Source organism: Bufo bufo, chromosome 9 (genome assembly GCF_905171765.1).
Source record: "Bufo bufo chromosome 9, aBufBuf1.1, whole genome shotgun sequence".
NCBI lineage: Eukaryota > Metazoa > Chordata > Amphibia > Anura > Bufonidae > Bufo > Bufo bufo.
Window position 1 is genome coordinate 205,820,271 of NC_053397.1, and position 19,612 is coordinate 205,839,882.

Below are 19,612 nucleotides of genomic sequence, written 5' to 3' on the forward strand. Positions count from 1 at the left end.
GCATTCCGTTATTCATTCCGTCATAATAGAAGTCTGTGGCCTGCAAAACGGATCTGTTCCGTTTCCGTTATGCAGGGGAGTCCTCTCCCGCACCTATGACACTGGCTGACCTGTTACATGTGCGCTTGGCAGCTGAAGGCATCTGTGTTGGTCCCATGTAAATATGTGCCCGCATTGCTGAGAAACATGATGTTTTATTATATGCAAATGAGCCTCTAGGAGCAATGGGGGCGTTACCATTACACCTAGAGGCTGAGCTCTCTCTGCAACTGCCGCATCCTTTGCACTTTGATGGACAGGACCAGGCAGTGTAAACATCATCACTCCTAGCCCTGTCAACCAAATAGGAGAGGGCGCAGTAATTGCAGAGAGAGCTGAGCCTCTAGGTGTAACGGCAACGCCCCCATTGCTCCTAGAGGCTCATTTGCATATATTAAAACATAATTTTTCTCAGCAATGTGGACACATATGAACATGGGACCAACACAGATGTCTTCAGCTGCCAAGTGCACATGTAACAGGTCAGCCAGTGTCATAGGTACAAAACTGCTGACAGATGCCCTTTAAGTGGTACAAAGAGTAATAACACCAGATAATAGGGCAGCAATGGTAGCTCTGCTTACATATTATTAGTGAGACCTATCTATAGATCTATACTTACTGTTATTCACCTTGTACTACACACAGCGCAGCGTCATATTATGTGTAATTTACATAAATCTAGATAAACATTGCCACCATGTGGTCAGACTGTGTACTACATGGAGACTCATCACAGACAGTGTCTTACGTAGAATCTGAGACATAAGGTCCCATGCACATGTGTTTTGCAGTCCGCAAACCTTAGATACACAAAACACTGATTCCGCCCGAGTACATGCCACCATTTTCTTTTCCCTTTCAAGAGAAATGTCCTATCCTTGTCTGCAAAACAAGAATAGGACACGTTCTAGCTTTTTTGTGGGATGACAGCACGGACATACGGATGCGGACAGGCAGCACATGGTGAAATGCAAAAAGTAGTGTAGAGGCAGCACTATACGGTATCCGGATAATGCGTCTATGTCAATGCAGCAGCCTAGCCGTAGGCCCTTGATCCATCAGGCCATGAAATACACATGTAGAAAAGAAGATGGCTTCGGCAGCATTCCGCAATATCAAAACGATCCTTTATTCGTACCTCCAGACACAATTGGCAACGTTTCGACTGTACACCAGTCTTTGTCAAGCCTAATGACATACATTCTGGTAGGCATATATATACCCCCCACATAAAAGACACACCCCGTTACATCATCAGTACAAATCACTGCACAATAGTATACACATGTTGATATTACAACTCACAGTTAATGATATGTCCACCCCGCTCGTGTTGTTCACCTCGGCGTTCCAATGTCTGTAATGCGCAGCCGCATCTCAATGTATTTGCATACCGGAAGTATCATACGTTGTCATGGCTCCCGGCGGCGCACGTGTCTCCAGCCAATGTGCTGCAGGACGCACTCACTGACGTCACAGCTTGTGCGTCCACCCCATGACCCTCACTCAAGTGCGCACAACAGTGCGTCAATAGCGTTAGTCACGTGGGGTACGCAGCCAATGAAGACACGGCGCAAACTTCGGCGCCATGGCAACGATGACGCCACGGTCACCGCTACTTATTACATGTGTGATCTGTATCTAAAGTGACCGGGTCTATATATTACAGAGCCTCCGCTCACAGCGATAATCACATGACTATAGAGGGAAATTGATCCTGACCCCACATATACACGCACGTAACAGCAAATGGAAAAATACATAACCTCATAAGTGTGGTGCACAATAACCACACATAACCATCATCTGGATGGTGTATCCCATATATACATCGCATATGGACCATCAACATGGTCCTTTGACATATAGACTAAAGGCTGTTACACCGGGGATGTGCCACATATATATTAAAAACATGATGTCACTATACTGAGAGGACAAAACAGCGACAATCATCAATCGATGGATGCGACATTAAACTCTAGATTCAAGCCAAAAGGTTGGAGGGACCTGAGGGTATGGATCCATTTAAGTTCCTTCTTCCTCAGGATTCCCTTCCTGTCCCCACCCCTTCTCAAGTATCCTACGCTGTCGATAACTCGAAATCTCAATTGATTGATGGAATGTTTACAGTCAATGAAGTGTTTTGCAACCGGTTTGTCGAGTGCACCTGTTCTTATTGTGCTTTTGTGTTTGTTAATTCTTTCCCTCAATTCCATCGTGGTCTCCCCCACATAGATCAAACTACACGGGCACTGTATCATGTAAACCACGTCTGTGGATTTACATGTATAGTGACCTTTGATCTTAAACCGTTTACCACTGTAGGGATGTGTAAAACCATCACCTTTCATGATGCCACCGCAGTTGCAACATGAAAGGCAAGGGAAATTACCATTCCTCAGTGGTGCTAGCCTTTTCTGTCTTTCGATGTCCTTCCCCCCTATATCCGCCTTCACCAATCTATCGCGTAGGTTGGGGCTCCGTTTGTATGCCATCATTGGGGGAACTGAAAATTCAGTGACTGCAGGCAATCCTTTCTGCAGGATCCGCCATTCCTGTCGTAGGATGTTGGCTATATTGCCGCTATCACCCCCAAAGATGGATACAAATGGAATGCGGGGGGTCTCCTGTTTTTGGGGTTTCCTTACCAGAGTGGAACTACGTTCCATAGATGTAATCCTATGCTTGGTACGGTTGATCAATTTGGTGGGATATCCTCTCCTGCTGAACTTATTACACATCTCATCTACCCTAATACCAAAGAGGGTGTCATCCGATACGATACGGCGTACCCTAAGTAGCTGGCTCCACGGAAGGGAGCTTACCATGTTCTGAGGGTGACTACTGTCATACATTAACAAGGTGTTCCTGTCTGTAGGTTTTTGGAAGAGATCAGTACAGATCCTTCCATTGTGCACCTGAATTCGGACGTCAAGGAACTGCAGCTCACGGGCAGAATGCATCACGGTGAACTGCAGGTCCCGGACCCCAGAATTCAGGTGCGCATGAAACTCATCCAGCTCAGGCACGGTGCCAGTCCAAATCAAGAAAATGTCGTCGATGTAGCGCCACCAGCACAGGACTCTCTCAAAAAATATGGAGCGATACACCAGCCGATCCTCGACCTCCGCCATGAAGATGTTTGCGTAGGTGGGGGCCACATTGGACCCCATCGCCACACCACGCTTTTGCTGGTAGAAGGTGTCACCGAAGAGAAAATAATTCCTCCTCAGGACAACCTCCAAGAGGGCGAGGATCAGCCGGCGCGCCCCGAGAGAGAGCCCCGTGACGGCCAGGGCCACATCGACGACATTTAAACCATAGGAGTGATCAATGGATGTATACAGGGATACAACATCAAAACTCACAAGTAAAAATTCCGCCGGCAAGTCAAGTGAATTCAGTTTAGTCAAGAAATGGCCAGTATCCCTGACATAGGAGGGGGCCGTGGTCGCGTGGATCCGTAATACTTTGTCCAAAAAGATGGACACCGGATTAAAGATGGAACCCCTGCCCGACACTATGGGTCGGCCAGGGGGATCCACAAGGCTCTTGTGGATCTTTGGTAAAACATATATCACAGGGGTGATCGGATGGCTTACACGCAAAAAGCTGTTTAATTCATCATCAATGATTCCCTGGCTGAGGGCCTCATCCAATAACACCCCTATGATATCTGCTATGTCCCACCTTGGATCCTTACTCAACATCTCATAGACATTATCATCCCCTACCTGTCTTGTGATCTCATCAGTATATTTACATGTGTCCATCACGACCACGGCACCCCCCTTGTCAGCTGGCTTGATCGTCAATTGTTTGTTATGTTCCAGTTCAAGAACAGCCCGTCTCTCATCTTGAGATAGGTTGTGTCTGAACTGGTGGGTACCCTCCACCCTCAATTGATCGATACGTTTTCTGACAAAACTGATATATGTTTCAACCACATGGTTGTTTTGTGGTGGAAGAAAATGACTTTTATTGCGTAATTCGAAATTCCTACACATCAAAGTATCAGTGGATACAACAGTGGATACATCAGACTGACTGGCAGATACATCAGTATTTCTAGCTGAAAAGAAAGCTTTTAATCTCAAGCGTCTAAAAAACTTTTGTAAGTCAAGCTCAAATTCGAACCAGTCCCGTGAGGTTGTAGGGCAGAATGTCAGGCCACGGCTTAGTACACTAATTTGTGCTTTATCAAGCTGAAAAGAAGAGATGTTCACTACCAGATTCATCATTTCCGCTGTCCGCGTCTCGTTACTCTCCCCTGAATGTGGGTGGAGGCCTCTATCGGTATTGGGGGAAGGGTCCTTGTTGGATCGGTGGTGTTTCCTGCCACCCCTTCTGTATCGCCCTCCCCTCTTTTCCTGCTTGGGCCTAAAAAATTGGACGCACCTGATTCATCAGCAGAATCGGATTCACCAGTACTAAAGCCGAATTTACCCTGATCAAAGCGTTTGCCGCGTCTACGCCTATTAAACCTTTGTGGTTGAGATGACTGCCAGTTATATATTTTACCAGACTGGTAATCATCTAGGTCCCTATGCCACTTATCTCTCTTGATGTGTTCCACTTCCAACTTGTGTCGGGCAATGTGTTGAGTGGTCTTTTCTTTGTACACTGTATAATCCTCAATACTCACAAGGTCCCGAATCTGGGTATCCAACTCGGCTGTAGTTTTCTTCAGGTTGTCAACCTCTTTCTGTAAAAAGTCTATGTTTAATAACATTAATTCAAAAGAGTATTGGTTGTTGATTGCTTCAAAGGCTTTACAAAAATCACCATTGGTAGGGAATAAATTGGGGCGAAGGTTAGATCTAAGTCCCCTTGGTATCCTTTGTTGCTTATAATATTCTCTTAAAGTGATTAGATGAAGTTCCATAGTATTTAATCTTTTGAGATCTTGCTCCGCTTTGCGTTTCAGGATATCAACGGAGGGGGAACTTAAAAAGGCCACATCACATCCATCTACATTGATAAGCCGCTGTATGTCCTCATCAGTATATACATACATGTGTCTTTGCGAGGTATCCATATTCTTACTTGGACCTGGGGGACCCTCCATGATGAAAATCACCACTGCGTCCAGCTCCCTAGTGCACGCCTCTCGGATCAGATAAAGATGCAAAAAGTAGTGTAGAGGCATCACTATACGGTATCCGGATAATGCGTCTATGTCAATGCAGCAGCCTGTATCAGTATGTATATACTGATGAGGACATACAGCGGCTTATCAATGTAGATGGATGTGATGTGGCCTTTTTAAGTTCCCCCTCCGTTGATATCCTGAAACGCAAAGCGGAGCAAGATCTCAAAAGATTAAATACTATGGAACTTCATCTAATCACTTTAAGAGAATATTATAAGCAACAAAGGATACCAAGGGGACTTAGATCTAACCTTCGCCCCAATTTATTCCCTACCAATGGTGATTTTTGTAAAGCCTTTGAAGCAATCAACAACCAATACTCTTTTGAATTAATGTTATTAAACATAGACTTTTTACAGAAAGAGGTTGACAACCTGAAGAAAACTACAGCCGAGTTGGATACCCAGATTCGGGACCTTGTGAGTATTGAGGATTATACAGTGTACAAAGAAAAGACCACTCAACACATTGCCCGACACAAGTTGGAAGTGGAACACATCAAGAGAGATAAGTGGCATAGGGACCTAGATGATTACCAGTCTGGTAAAATATATAACTGGCAGTCATCTCAACCACAAAGGTTTAATAGGCGTAGACGCGGCAAACGCTTTGATCAGGATAAATTCGGCTTTAGTACTGGTGAATCCGATTCTGCTGATGAATCAGGTGCGTCCAATTTTTTAGGCCCAAGCAGGAAAAGAGGGGAGGGCGATACAGAAGGGGTGGCAGGAAACACCACCGATCCAACAAGGACCCTTCCCCCAATACCGATAGAGGCCTCCACCCACATTCAGGGGAGAGTAACGAGACGCGGACAGCGGAAATGATGAATTTGGTAGTGAACATCTCCTCTTTTCAGCTTGATAAAGCACAAATTAGTGTACTAAGCCGTGGCCTGACATTCTGCCCTACAACCTCACGGGACTGGTTCGAATTTGAGCTTGACTTACAAAAGTTTTTTAGACGCTTGAGATTAAAAGCTTTCTTTTCAGCTAGAAATACTGATGTATCTGCCAGTCAGTCTGATGTATCCACTGTTGTATCCACTGATACTTTGATGTGTAGGAATTTCGAATTACACAATAAAAGTCATTTTCTTCCACCACAAAACAACCATGTGGTTGAAACATATATCAGTTTTGTCAGAAAACGTATCGATCAATTGAGGGTGGAGGGTACCCACCAGTTCAGACACAACCTATCTCAAGATGAGAGACGGGCTGTTCTTGAACTGGAACATAACAAACAATTGACGATCAAGCCAGCTGACAAGGGGGGTGCCGTGGTCGTGATGGACACATGTAAATATACTGATGAGATCACAAGACAGGTAGGGGATGATAATGTCTATGAGATGTTGAGTAAGGATCCAAGGTGGGACATAGCAGATATCATAGGGGTGTTATTGGATGAGGCCCTCAGCCAGGGAATCATTGATGATGAATTAAACAGCTTTTTGCGTGTAAGCCATCCGATCACCCCTGTGATATATGTTTTACCAAAGATCCACAAGAGCCTTGTGGATCCCCCTGGCCGACCCATAGTGTCGGGCAGGGGTTCCATCTTTAATCCGGTGTCCATCTTTTTGGACAAAGTATTACGGATCCACGCGACCACGGCCCCCTCCTATGTCAGGGATACTGGCCATTTCTTGACTAAACTGAATTCACTTGACTTGCCGGCGGAATTTTTACTTGTGAGTTTTGATGTTGTATCCCTGTATACATCCATTGATCACTCCTATGGTTTAAATGTCGTCGATGTGGCCCTGGCCGTCACGGGGCTCTCTCTCGGGGCGCGCCGGCTGATCCTCGCCCTCTTGGAGGTTGTCCTGAGGAGGAATTATTTTCTCTTCGGTGACACATTCTACCAGCAAAAGCGTGGTGTGGCGATGGGGTCCAATGTGGCCCCCACCTACGCAAACATCTTCATGGCGGAGGTCGAGGATCGGCTGGTGTATCGCTCCATATTTTTTGAGAGAGTCCTGTGCTGGTGGCGCTACATCGACGACATTTTCTTGATTTGGACTGGCACCGTGCCTGAGCTGGATGAGTTTCATGCGCACCTGAATTCTGGGGTCCGGGACCTGCAGTTCACCGTGATGCATTCTGCCCGTGAGCTGCAGTTCCTTGACGTCCGAATTCAGGTGCACAATGGAAGGATCTGTACTGATCTCTTCCAAAAACCTACAGACAGGAACACCTTGTTAATGTATGACAGTAGTCACCATCAGAACATGGTAAGCTCCCTTCCGTGGAGCCAGCTACTTAGGGTACGCCGTATCGTATCGGATGACACCCTCTTTGGTATTAGGGTAGATGAGATGTGTAATAAGTTCAGCAGGAGAGGATATCCCACCAAATTGATCAACCGTACCAAGCATAGGATTACATCTATCGAACGTAGTTCCACTCTGGTAAGGAAACCCCAAAAACAGGAGACCCCCCGCATTCCATTTGTATCCATCTTTGGGGGTGATAGCGGCAATATAGCCAACATCCTACGACAGGAATGGCGGATCCTGCAGAAAGGATTGCCTGCAGTCACTGAATTTTCAGTTCCCCCAATGATGGCATACAAACGGAGCCCTAACCTATGCAATAGATTGGTGAAGGCGGATATAGGGGGGAAGGACACCGAAAGACAGAAAAGGCTAGCACCACTGAGGAATGGTAATTTCCCTTGCCTTTCATGTTGCAACTGCGGTGGCATCATGAAAGGTGATGGTTTTACACATCCCTACAGTGGTAAACGGTTTAAGATCAAAGGTCACTATACATGTAAATCCACAGACGTGGTTTACATGATACAGTGCCCGTGTAGTTTGATCTATGTGGGGGAGACCACGATGGAATTGAGGGAAAGAATTAACAAACACAAAAGCACAATAAGAACAGGTGCACTCAACAAACCGGTTGCAAAACACTTCATTGACTGTAAACATTCCATCAATCAATTGAGATTTCGAGTTATCGACAGCGTAGGATACTTGAGAAGGGGTGGGGACAGGAAGGGAATCCTGAGGAAGAAGGAACTTAAATGGATCCATACCCTCAGGTCCCTCCAACCTTTTGGCTTGAATCTAGAGTTTAATGTCGCATCCATCGATTGATGATTGTCACTGTTTTGTCCTCTTAGTATAGTGACATCATGTTTTTAATATATATGTGGCACATCCCCGGTGTAACAGCCTTTAGTCTATATGTCAAAGGACCATGTTGATGGTCCATATGCGATGTATATATGGGATACACCATCCAGATGATGGTTATGTGTGGTTATTGTGCACCACACTTATGAGGTTATGTATTTTTCCATTTGCTGTTACGTGCGTGTATATGTGGGGTCAGGATCAATTTCCCTCTATAGTCATGTGATTATCGCTGTGAGCGGAGGCTCTGTAATATATAGACCCGGTCACTTTAGATACAGATCACACATGTAATAAGTAGCGGTGACCGTGGCGTCATCGTTGCCATGGCGCCGAAGTTTGCGCCGTGTCTTCATTGGCTGCGTACCCCACGTGACTAACGCTATTGACGCACTGTTGTGCGCACTTGAGTGAGGGTCATGGGGTGGACGCAGAAGCTGTGACGTCAGTGAGTGCGTCCTGCAGCACATTGGCTGGAGACACGTGCGCCGCCGGGAGCCATGACAACGTATGATACTTCCGGTATGCAAATACATTGAGATGCGGCTGCGCATTACAGACATTGGAACGCCGAGGTGAACAACACGAGCGGGGTGGACATATCATTAACTGTGAGTTGTAATATCAACATGTGTATACTATTGTGCAGTGATTTGTACTGATGATGTAACGGGGTGTGTCTTTTATGTGGGGGGTATATATATGCCTACCAGAATGTATGTCATTAGGCTTGACAAAGACTGGTGTACAGTCGAAACGTTGCCAATTGTGTCTGGAGGTACGAATAAAGGATCGTTTTGATATTGCGGAATGCTGCCGAAGCCATCTTCTTTTCTACAAGCACATGGTGAAATGTCCGCATTTTTTGCTGCGGCCCCATTGACATGAATGGATCCGCATCTGATGTGCAAAGAAAAAATGCGTATCGGATGCGGACCAAAAATACGGACTATGTTCCTCTCATGTATCAGACCCGGCAGTCTCGTCTGGAGAGTCACCTGAGTGTTTCGCCTTCCTTTTTTGGCTCCCCGTCTTCTTGTCTTTACCCTTTGACCCTCGAGAAGATGCCCTGGAAGCTCGAGAAGGAGATCTGGATGAATCTCTTGTAGACATGTCTGCAAAACACATAAAGCAACATGTGAAATACACAAAATGCCAAGATCTGTCCATCAGATTGGAGACATGCGGAGGTGTAACACCCCAGAGTTGTGTTACTACACGACTCTACCCTGCTACTATCTTCTAAGAGCCTTTATACTGTCATCAGATGTAATTTATATCATGTCTTCCACAAATGTGCATACAAAACCATGTTAAATGCAATTGTTCATGTAATTAGCCTGGTTACCAGTAGGTGGCAGCAACACATTGGCAGGTACAAGAGACAGTTTAGTGTATCTGAGCTGGAATGGATTATTCCAGCTCAGCTCCCCCCTCTGTGAAGAAGTGGGCTGGTCCCACATCCTGCAGTCGTCTGGGTGGAGAAGGAAGCTTAGTCAGTGTACCAGCCACCCCTGTTGGGGAAGGCTGTGTGATAGCGTTCAGGAAGAGTGTAGCCCACCCCCTGCTATAGGTAGGGTGTGTGTGTGTGTGTGTGTGTGTGTGTGTGGAGCTCCCCTGCATAGAGAAGACAGCAAGGACCTAGTCTCGGCTGAGACTTGGCCATATTCCCAGTCTGAGCACCTTCAGCTCTGCTGGATGAGGAAAGCAGAAACTACAGACAACCTCCAGAGTTCCAGGAAGAAAGCATCCCCTGAGAATCCACCTGTGAGATAAGTCCAGTGCCTAGGAGAAGTCTATTCATCCTCATCTAGTTTGTCCCCACACAGCAGAAAGTACCATATAAGTGCAGAAGCTAATCCTGCCATAGTTACAGAGCTACCAAGCAGAAGTTTTATCCTGCAAGCTCCACATTTAAAGTAGAAGTACTCATTCCTGCCAATGATTGCCAAAACCTGCTGGGACCAAGAGACCAAAGATGTATGCTGTCTGGATGCAAGTTATTCCAAGTAAAGAAACGTTTGAACTTCATCTAAAGGTCTGGACATCATTTATTCTGCCAAGTTCCTCTATTACTCCTCCTATCACTACACTCAAATTTATTGCAAGTGAGCCAGGAGTCCGGCCGTACCCAGGTAGGAGACACTGTGACACAATTATCACTATCCTACAGAGACATTATAGGCCATTACACCACTCTGGCATTCCTAGTCTGTGTTATAACACCTTGGAAGGGCCCTGTGATAGTACCCTGCGCACGCTGCAATTGGCGTCACGACAAATACAGGATATATTATCCACCTGAAGCGGCCACTGCACTAAAAGTGGCGTCAGCGAACCCGTTCCTGGTCACTGCAGAGGCGCAGCACGGGTCGTAGATTTCTATAGGTGCCGCTTTATGGATCCGTAAAATATCCCTTTAAAAGTCGACAGAAAAGCATACCTGCCAACTTGTTGATTGTAAAAGGGAGTCACGGTTCACAAGTTCGCAACTCACGCCGTTGGAATTTTTAGGGCCACTGCTCCTCCCGTATCCTCTTTGCCTACGTTCACATTCGTGCCCCGGGGCTGGGTCTAATGATGGAGCATCCTGGGGCCACATACGTTGACAGCACATGAAGGACTGATTTCTGGGAGAAAGGCACAGAAAACATGGGAGATCTGCCATCTCTTCCAGGAGTCTCCCCTTTTCAAGGAGTGAAAAATAGAAATAAGGGCCGGACTGACTGACCGGTGAAGCTACGTGTGTATATAGGACTGACTGACAACCTTTGTGAAGGATGCAGGGGCAGCCGTATTGGTTGTCAGTCCTTTCCCAGGGACAGATATAATCAAGAAATGAAAACTGAAAAGATTCACTCTTGACAGAAGAGGATTCCTGGACGGGTACCAGTGATTTGGTAGGGAACGCTCTCATCACCATTCACGTTTAGATTTTGTACATTTCTGGGGCGTCCACAGGTCGCCGCCTGACTCACTACTAGATTCCTGGTAAACATGCTGGACCCTGTGATTACCAGTCACACACAGTCAGGAGAACTCATGGCTGATAATCAGGGCTCTGTCATTAGTGATAGCAGCTCTCGCAGTCCCTGTGGCGCCGTACAGTCGAGCCGCAGTCCCTCTGTCAGTGCGTATGACCCTAGATATTCAGTTCTATAAACTACAGCAAATCAGAGCTCAGCTTTCACAACATAAGCTGCTTTGCAAAAATGAAAGCGGCGCCGTGATTGGTCAATTGGTCAATTTTATTTTCACAGTTTTGATAGATCTGCCCCTAGGAGGTCACCTCCCTAATATGTCATCCGATGGAACATGGCGTGACTCCTCTAATGGTATCAGAAGCATGCGGAGGTACACCATGGCCCCACAGATATCTATGGCTGCGGTATTAAAGGGGTTCTCCAGAATTTTCATCCTCAGGATAGGTCATCAAGGGGATGCGACTCCCAGAACCCCTGGCGATCAGCTGTTTTAGGGAGCGGCAGCCTCCTCACAGATTACCAAGTACAGCGCCATCCATCCATAGTGTCTGTGCTTGGTACTGCAGCTCAGGTCCATTCACTTGAGAACGGATCCCTTGTTTGAGTGGAACAAAGAGTGGACAAGTGACCCACGGGGTCCAAGCTGTGGGTCCACCACCCATCAGACACATAGGTAGACAAGGGGGCGCTGTTTCTGGAAAAACAAAAATCAGCCTATTGAATGTTAATATACTGAATAAATTAACGGCGGTGGTCAGACCTTCTTTCTATGAAGGACACAATCATCTGAAGTGATTTGTAGTCTACAATATGAAAATAGCCCAATAACGAGAGGAACATAACGTGCATCCTGTATACAGCGAGAGGCTCGTCTACAAGCAGAAGTAAGACATGGGGTGACCATGGCCGGTGCTGAACACGGACACTCATGAGACTGTGACCGAGCGCTGACTCACAGCTATTAGGTGACGAACCATGGAAAATACTTCTCAGCTTTACATCTGCTCAGAAAACGACGAGAGAAAATACACAACTCCAGACAACTCCTCCACAAAACCGACACAGGGAAAAGCTGCCTCATTACAGTCAAATGGAGAATAATAAGAATAATAAAAAAAATATATATATAAAAAATATAACACGACACATTATTGGAAAAGTTGAGTGACGATCAAAATGACCATCGTTACAGCGTCCACGTGTATTGTCACCCATCGCGTCCAGGCTCCAGAATGTGTTGATACCAAGGTATATACACTAGCTGAAGGAGCCGGCTTCGCTCGGGTATATTTCATCTATTTCATTTAAAGGGATTCTGTCATGAGATTTAACCCCTCTAACCTAAACATATGCTCATGTCCGGACTAATAAGAAGAATCCTAAGCTGGCCTTATTAAACCTCACTGTGGCTCTATTTGCCCAAAAAACTGGTTTTAATAACCTGTCAATCACTTACTTAAGGTGCCCAAGGGGAGGTCCGTTAATACAGGGTGCCCGGCCGCACCCCTTCCCTGTCTTCAGCGCCGCCTCCGCAATCCTCCCCGTCCCTCTGCCAGATCCCGCACCATCAGGCCGGCGCATGCGCACTTCGCTCAACGAAGCCACTGCCAGGAGTCCGCACGGGCGCATCAGGCTGAGCCTAGTGCGCAGGCGCGGGGTCTGGCAGAGGGACGGGGAGGATTGCGGAGGCGGCGCTGAGCTGTAGAAATGCGGCGTTGGGCACCGGACGGCGAGGGGTGCGGCCGGGCACCCTGTATTAACGGACCTCCCCTTGGGCACCTTAAGTAAGTGATTGACAGGTTATTAAAACCAGTTTTTTGGGCAAATAGAGCCACAGTGAGGTTTAATAAGGCCAGCTTAGGATTCCTCTTATTAGTCCGGACATGAGCATATGTTTAGGTTATAGGGGTAAAATCTCATGACGGAATCCCTTTAATGTTTGTGTGTGTCGTTAAAAAATATCAACACTATCCACTATAACAGTGACCTCTACAGCACCCCGCTCCCAAAACAGTGACCCCCCCCCCCCACAGTGCCCTGTCCCTTACAATGGGACCTCCACAGCAGCGCACCCCCTTAACTTTGACCTTTACAACAGACTTCCCCTTTAACAGTGACTTTCACAGCATACCACCCCCTTGAGAGTGACCTCCACAGGGGCCCGCCCCTTAACAGTGGCCCTTACTGTATCGGGAGCGTGTCCTTATGAACAGCTCACTCTAAGGCCCCTGTCACACGGGCGAGTTTTCCGCGTGGGTGCGATGCGTGAGTTGAACGCATTGCACCTGCAATGAATCCTGACCCATTCATTTCTATGGGGCTGTGCACATGAGCGGTGATTTTCACGCATCACTTGTGCGTTGCGTGAAAATTGCAGCATGTTCTATATTCTGCGTTTTTCACGCAACGCAGGCCCCATAGAAGTGAATGGGGCTGCGTTAAAATCGCAAGCATCCGCAAGCAAGTGCGGATTGGTGCGATTTTCACGCACGGTTGCTAGGTGACGATCGGGATGGGGACCCGATCATTATTATTTTCCCTTATAACATGGTTATAAGGGAAAATAATAGGATTCTGAATACAGAATGCATAGTAAAACAGCGCTGGAGGGGTTAAAAAAAAATAAAAAAATAATTTAACTCACCTTAATCCACTTGTTCGCGCAGCCGGCTTCTCTTCTGTCTTGTTCTGTGAGGAATAGGACCTTTGATGACGTCACTACGCTCATCACATGATCCATCACCATGGCGATGGATCATGTGACGGACCATGTGATGAACGTAGTGACGTCATCAAAGGTCCTATTGCTCACAAATGAAGACAGAAGAGATGCCGGCTGCGCGAACAAGTGGATTAAGGCGAGTTAAATTATTTTTTATTATTTTTTAACCCCTCCAGCCCTATTGTACTATGCATTCTGTATTCAGAATTCCGTTTTTTATCATACGCGTGCAAAACACATTGCACCCGCGCGATAAAAACTGAACAACGGAACGCAATCGCAGTCAAAACTGACTGCAATTGTGTACCTACTCGCGCGGGTTTTCCGCAACGCATCCGGACCTTATCCGGACATGCTCGTGTGAAAGAGGCCTAAGGCCTCTTTCACACGACCGTATGGCTATTTCAGTGTTTTGCAGTCCGTTTTTCACGGATCCGTTGTTCCGTTTTTTTTGTTTCCGTTGTGTTTCTGTATTGCATATACAGTATACAGTAATTACATAGAAAAAATTGGGCTGGGCATAACATTTTCAGTAGATGGTTCCGCAAAAACGGAACAGATACGGAAGACATACGGATGCATTTCCGTATGTGTTCAGTTTTTTTTGCGGACTTAGTGACTTGAATGGAGCCACGGAACGTGATTTGCGGGCAATAATAGGAAACGGAAATACGTAAACGGAATGCATACGGAGTACATTCCTTTTTTTTTGCGGAACCATTGAAATGAATGGTTCTGTATACGGACCATATACGGAACTCAAAAAACGGCCGGCAAAACGAAAAAAAAAAAAAAAGTAGTGTGAAAGAGGCCAAAAACAGCAGCACTGTGCTGTCTGAGTGTGAGCTACAGGGAGAAAGTCACCCTCCCACCTCTGCAGCTGACAGAAGTTGATTTTTACCTTAATTTTTTCAATCTCCGTCGGCTCAGGAGTGGGAGGGGTGTGGCCTAACCAGATCTGGGCGTGGCTTAGCGGGACCTAGAAGTTGATTTTTAAAGGGGTTCTGCACTTTGTTTTAACTGATGATCTATCAGCTGTTTGTGACGTCACAACTAGTATCAACTAGCGTGGGCGGGGCGAAGCTCTGTTCACTTGAATGGAGCTTAGCCCCGCCCACGCTAGTTGATACTAGTCGTGACGTCACTGGGCCGGCGGTAAACAGTGAGAAGGCCGCGGCGCTGCTGGAGCGCCGCTGCCTTCTCCAACAGCTGATCGGTGGGGGTCCCGGTGTCGGACCCCCGCCGATCAGAAGTTGATGATCTATCCAGAGGATAGATCATCAGTTAAACAAAGTGCAGAACCCCTTTAACTTCCTTTTTTTAATCTCAATCAGCTGAGGAGTGGGAGGGGGTGTGGCCTATCCAGATCAGGGCGTAGCTTAGCGGACGTGGGGGCGGGGTTTAAGTCTTTTGAGGGTGGACACATTGTGGCAGGGGGCGTGTCTGGGGTACTTCCTGCAAGAGTGACGCCCCTCTGGGCACCTTACTGGCTCATTTGCATAACAAATAAACTGGATTTTCAGAGGGAAAAAAATATATTTTGCTGGAACAAAGGCACATCTGGAAATAAGGTACTAAGTGCTATTAGGCGCTGTAAAACGCATAACCGATGCAAACCAATGCTTCCCTATGGGACTGGTTCACATTTTCGCGTTTTACAGCGCGTTCGAACGCGCTGAAAAACGCCCGACGCATCTTGAGCTTTTTTGGGGCGTTTTGTCGCGCGTTTGCGGCCATAGGACACTGCAGTCAATCACACAAACGCGCGTTTACTATTGCAAAAAAGGCGCGTAAAACGCGCGTCTCAGAAACGCTCAGGTGTGAACCCAGGGTTAAAGCTGACCTACAGCATGAAAACCTGGAGTAAAACTGTGTATGTGGAGACTAAATGCGAAGGTGCGGATTCCTTTAGCGGACGGACACACACACACACACACACACACATTCACTCAGCTTTATATATTAGATTGTAAGGGAGTCCTCTCTCAAGCAGGGCGGCGATGACAGACTTTTCATTAAACAGCAGGTTTCAAAGTCCTAATGGTGCTTTATTAGGTCACTTCAGCAATACATCCAGGGGAGCACCTGCATTCATTGCCACATACCTCTTACATCCAGTGATGTCTCCTCTGATGTAGACGTTCTCTTACCTTATCTTCTCCATTCAGAGCAGACCGCCATGATGACTTCTTTCAGCCATCTCTTGTCTCTGCAGAGTTTACAGATATCTTAGATTTCCTACTTTTCCATCCTCCTCCCCACCTTCTGAAGACCGCATCCTGCTGCCCCAAAACTGTGCCCACTGTGCTTCCCAAAACTATACCGCAGAACCAGTCCCCCTGAAAATACTATTACCACACAGATAGGGCCCCTTCAATAATTATTGGTACATAATGCTCTAAAAAATAATTGCACCCAGCAAATAGTGTCCCTGAAACTTAAAGTGCTGTAAACATAGTGTCCTCCAAAAATAATTGTGCTAAGCTGATACGGTGCCTGGGGGTGCTTTCTGGTTTACACTAAAGCCGCCAGGCAGCTGCTCTTATGACTTGCTGTATAGCCCTCCTCTCTGAACCTTTGACAGCTCATAAACACTCAGTATAGGTAAATTCTTATCAAACTGATAAGAAAATGGCTTACATGCAGCCAGTTGTCTTCCAGCCACTTGGCTCCTTCTGCAGCCAGTTGTCTTCCAGCCCCTTGGCTCCTTCTGCAGCCAGTTGTCTTCCAGCCCCTTGGCTCCTTCTGCAGCCAGTTGTCTTCCAGCCACTTGGCTCCTTCTGCAGCCAGTTGTCTTCCAGCCACTTGGCTCCTTCTGCAGCCAGTTGTCTTCCAGCCACTTGGCTCCTTCTGCAGCCAGTTGTCTTCCAGCCACTTGGCTCCTTCTGCAGCCAGTTGTCTTCCAGCCACTTGGCTCCTTCTGCAGCCAGTTGTCTTCCAGCCACTTGGCTCCTTCTGCAGCCAGTTGTCTTCCAGCCACTTGGCTCCTTCTGCAGCCAGTTGTCTTCCAGCCACTTGGCTCCTTCTGCAGCCAGTTGTCTTCCAGCCACTTGGCTCCTTCTGCAGCCAGTTGTCTTCCAGCCACTTGGCTCCTTCTGCAGCCAGTTGTCTTCCAGCCACTTGGCTCCTTCTGCAGCCAGTTGTCTTCCAGCCACTTGGCTCCTTCTGCAGCCAGTTGTCTTCCAGCCACTTGGCTCCTTCTGCAGCCAGTTGTCTTCCAGCCAGTTCCAGTTTTGTTAGAAGCAGGAATTGGGAAATATCTGCTTTCCCAGACACAGAGAAGAACATTTAACTGCTATGTCTACCTTTTATCCCCCCATTGTCAAATAAATCTAAAAAGAAAAATGAAGCAACAGGTTTTAATAATCGTCTACCATTTTGTTTCTACGGCTGCAATGTAAAACTACGTGTCTCGTCTCGGAGGCCAATAGAGCGTCCTTGCATCTTGGAAAAGTCTGAACACCCTCATGAACATCCGCTTGTCCTCCAGTGCCGATTTTTCTTTGCCGGCAGATGTCAGGGGAGGTAAGATCAGGCAGTGGTACTTCAACATGCCCGATCCTTCTGCATGTATAAGGAGCAGTTGGGTGACAGCTATCTCATGTGTATGGCCTAAAGGTGTATTCAGATTCGGCCGATTTGTTGCTGAAAATCCATTCCATACACGTGACTGGAGTGGAGTCGATTCTACGCAATATTCATGGTTTCTCCAAGCCCCAACCAGACGAATAAGACAGTCATTGAAATGCATGCAAACTGTCTGCCACGTGTGAATACGCCCTTTTACACAGATGTTGGTCGAGGGTCTACAGCTGGTTACTAATTAGTGACAAAATAAACGAGACTTTGTCCTCCCCGTGTGCTGATCCAGAGCAGAAGGGAGACTGTCCGTTATTATATAATCCACCATGATGGCCGCAGGAATGTATCAGATCCAAGGGGGTCCGTTATTTCATATAAAAGCCTACCTCCTACGCAGATCCACCACGGCCCTTCCAGAGGTGTATGTACGGCTATGACTTACCTGTCCCAAACACTCATAGAGCTCAAGAAGTTCAGTCAGGACCCTGTGACCCCCTCCCAAATTCTAAAAGTAAGCGCTCGGCCTCTGGTTGTACTGCGTTTTAAGCACTTTTTGCACTCCAGGTCTTAGTAATGGGAAAAGCCTGCTAACATCCAAACTGCGCAAGCGCCGATTCAACATTTACTGGCGCGTGCGCGGGATTACAGGGCCAGGGAGGATGACTGAGGGAATGTCATGGTTGTGTCCCTCAAGGGCAGAGGAGAGAAGTGGTTAAGGCAGTGGGGGAGCGGTGCTCCTAGGAGTTAGACCTGCCCCTCGGCGCTCCAAATGCCTCATTAGTAGTGTTGAGCGTGAGTGTTTTTCAAGTTCGGCGTCTAAAGTTCGGGTTATCGAAGAATCGCATTGTGGATTCCGCTACCACGGACCATAACGGAATTTAGAATCCATAACGCGATTCTTCAATAACCCGAACTTTAGACGCCGAACTTAAAAAACAAGTTAGCTCAACACTACTCATTAGCATATGCAATAAAGTGCCTATTTCTCTACAGCGAGGCCACCAATTTCAAATATAGAGGGATTATTTAATTCAGCAGGATCAACCCCATGCCTGGTTTCATTTGAAAATAGAGGCAGAACAGCGACAGACCACACACCAATACCTGGAGTTTTTGCCAGCGTCTCGTAGAAGGTCAGATATCCGCCAAGCCTTATTTACACTTATGTCTGAATATATACGGATGAAAGGCGGATGCTCTCACAAATCTTTGTACGATGTGTTCCGTTTTCGGTACTCAGTTTGCTATGTTATCCGTTTTTCATCTGTCTTTGTTCAATTTTTGTTTTCCATTTGTTAGAGGTTTAACCTTATTTTTGCTGTTATTAGAATGTTGCTAAAATATGCTTAAAAAAATTCCCCCCCAAAAAACAGAACAAATACATAAAATGTGAACGGTGCAAATACAGAAGGTGTTTTTAACTTCCGCCCACTGATTTCTATGGGCTAAACAAGGTGCCAATACAGATGGGAAGAGTCTCAACTCCATGCATTCAACCTTCTGACGTCCAAGGGTCCTGTGACATTGAAAGCGACCACGCGCCCCACCCTAAACACCGTCATTAGGGCTAGTTATGGGAATATTGCCCTTCTGGTAAGTGGCCATGACTATAGGGTAGCAGGCGCAGCAGCTACTGGAAGGGGGGGGGGGGGGGTCCAGTCACTACCAGGGCCCTAGATTATCTCAGAGGTAAGGTGCAGTTCCTGATAACTGTAGATGACGGACGACCGGTCTATCGCGTCCTGGCGGAGAGGGTCTCATTCCGTTTTGCTATAGGACCCTATGGTTATTTGTTACACCCCTGCCCCCAACTCTAAAGCCGAGCTTAGCCTAGGATTATTCATGCACACATAATAGTTGACTACCAGCTCGGTGCAGCGTGACTGTAACGTGATACATTCCCAAACTTCGCCGTATACAAGTCGCTTGCATCATTAGGGTGAATTCACATGCGGCAGATCTGTTGCTAGAAGGTC

General features: G+C 46.8%; 1 protein-coding gene across 2 annotated transcripts in view; it reads right to left on the minus strand.

Moving 5' to 3' along the window:
- DNAI3 (dynein axonemal intermediate chain 3) overlaps positions 1-19,612 on the minus strand; it is an 88,915-nt gene that overhangs the window by 61,123 nt on the left and 8,180 nt on the right. The window contains exons 1-2 of one of the 2 annotated variants that reach the window (XM_040407922.1): positions 16,160-16,203; positions 9,347-9,463 (exon numbers count right to left, since the gene is read on the minus strand). In XM_040407922.1, coding sequence (XP_040263856.1) covers positions 9,347-9,461 — 115 coding nt within the window. In that variant the 5' untranslated portion in view covers positions 9,462-9,463; positions 16,160-16,203. Of the gene's footprint in view, positions 1-9,346; positions 9,464-16,159; positions 16,204-19,612 lie in introns of those variants that run through there. The other variant, XM_040407921.1, reaches the window with a different exon arrangement.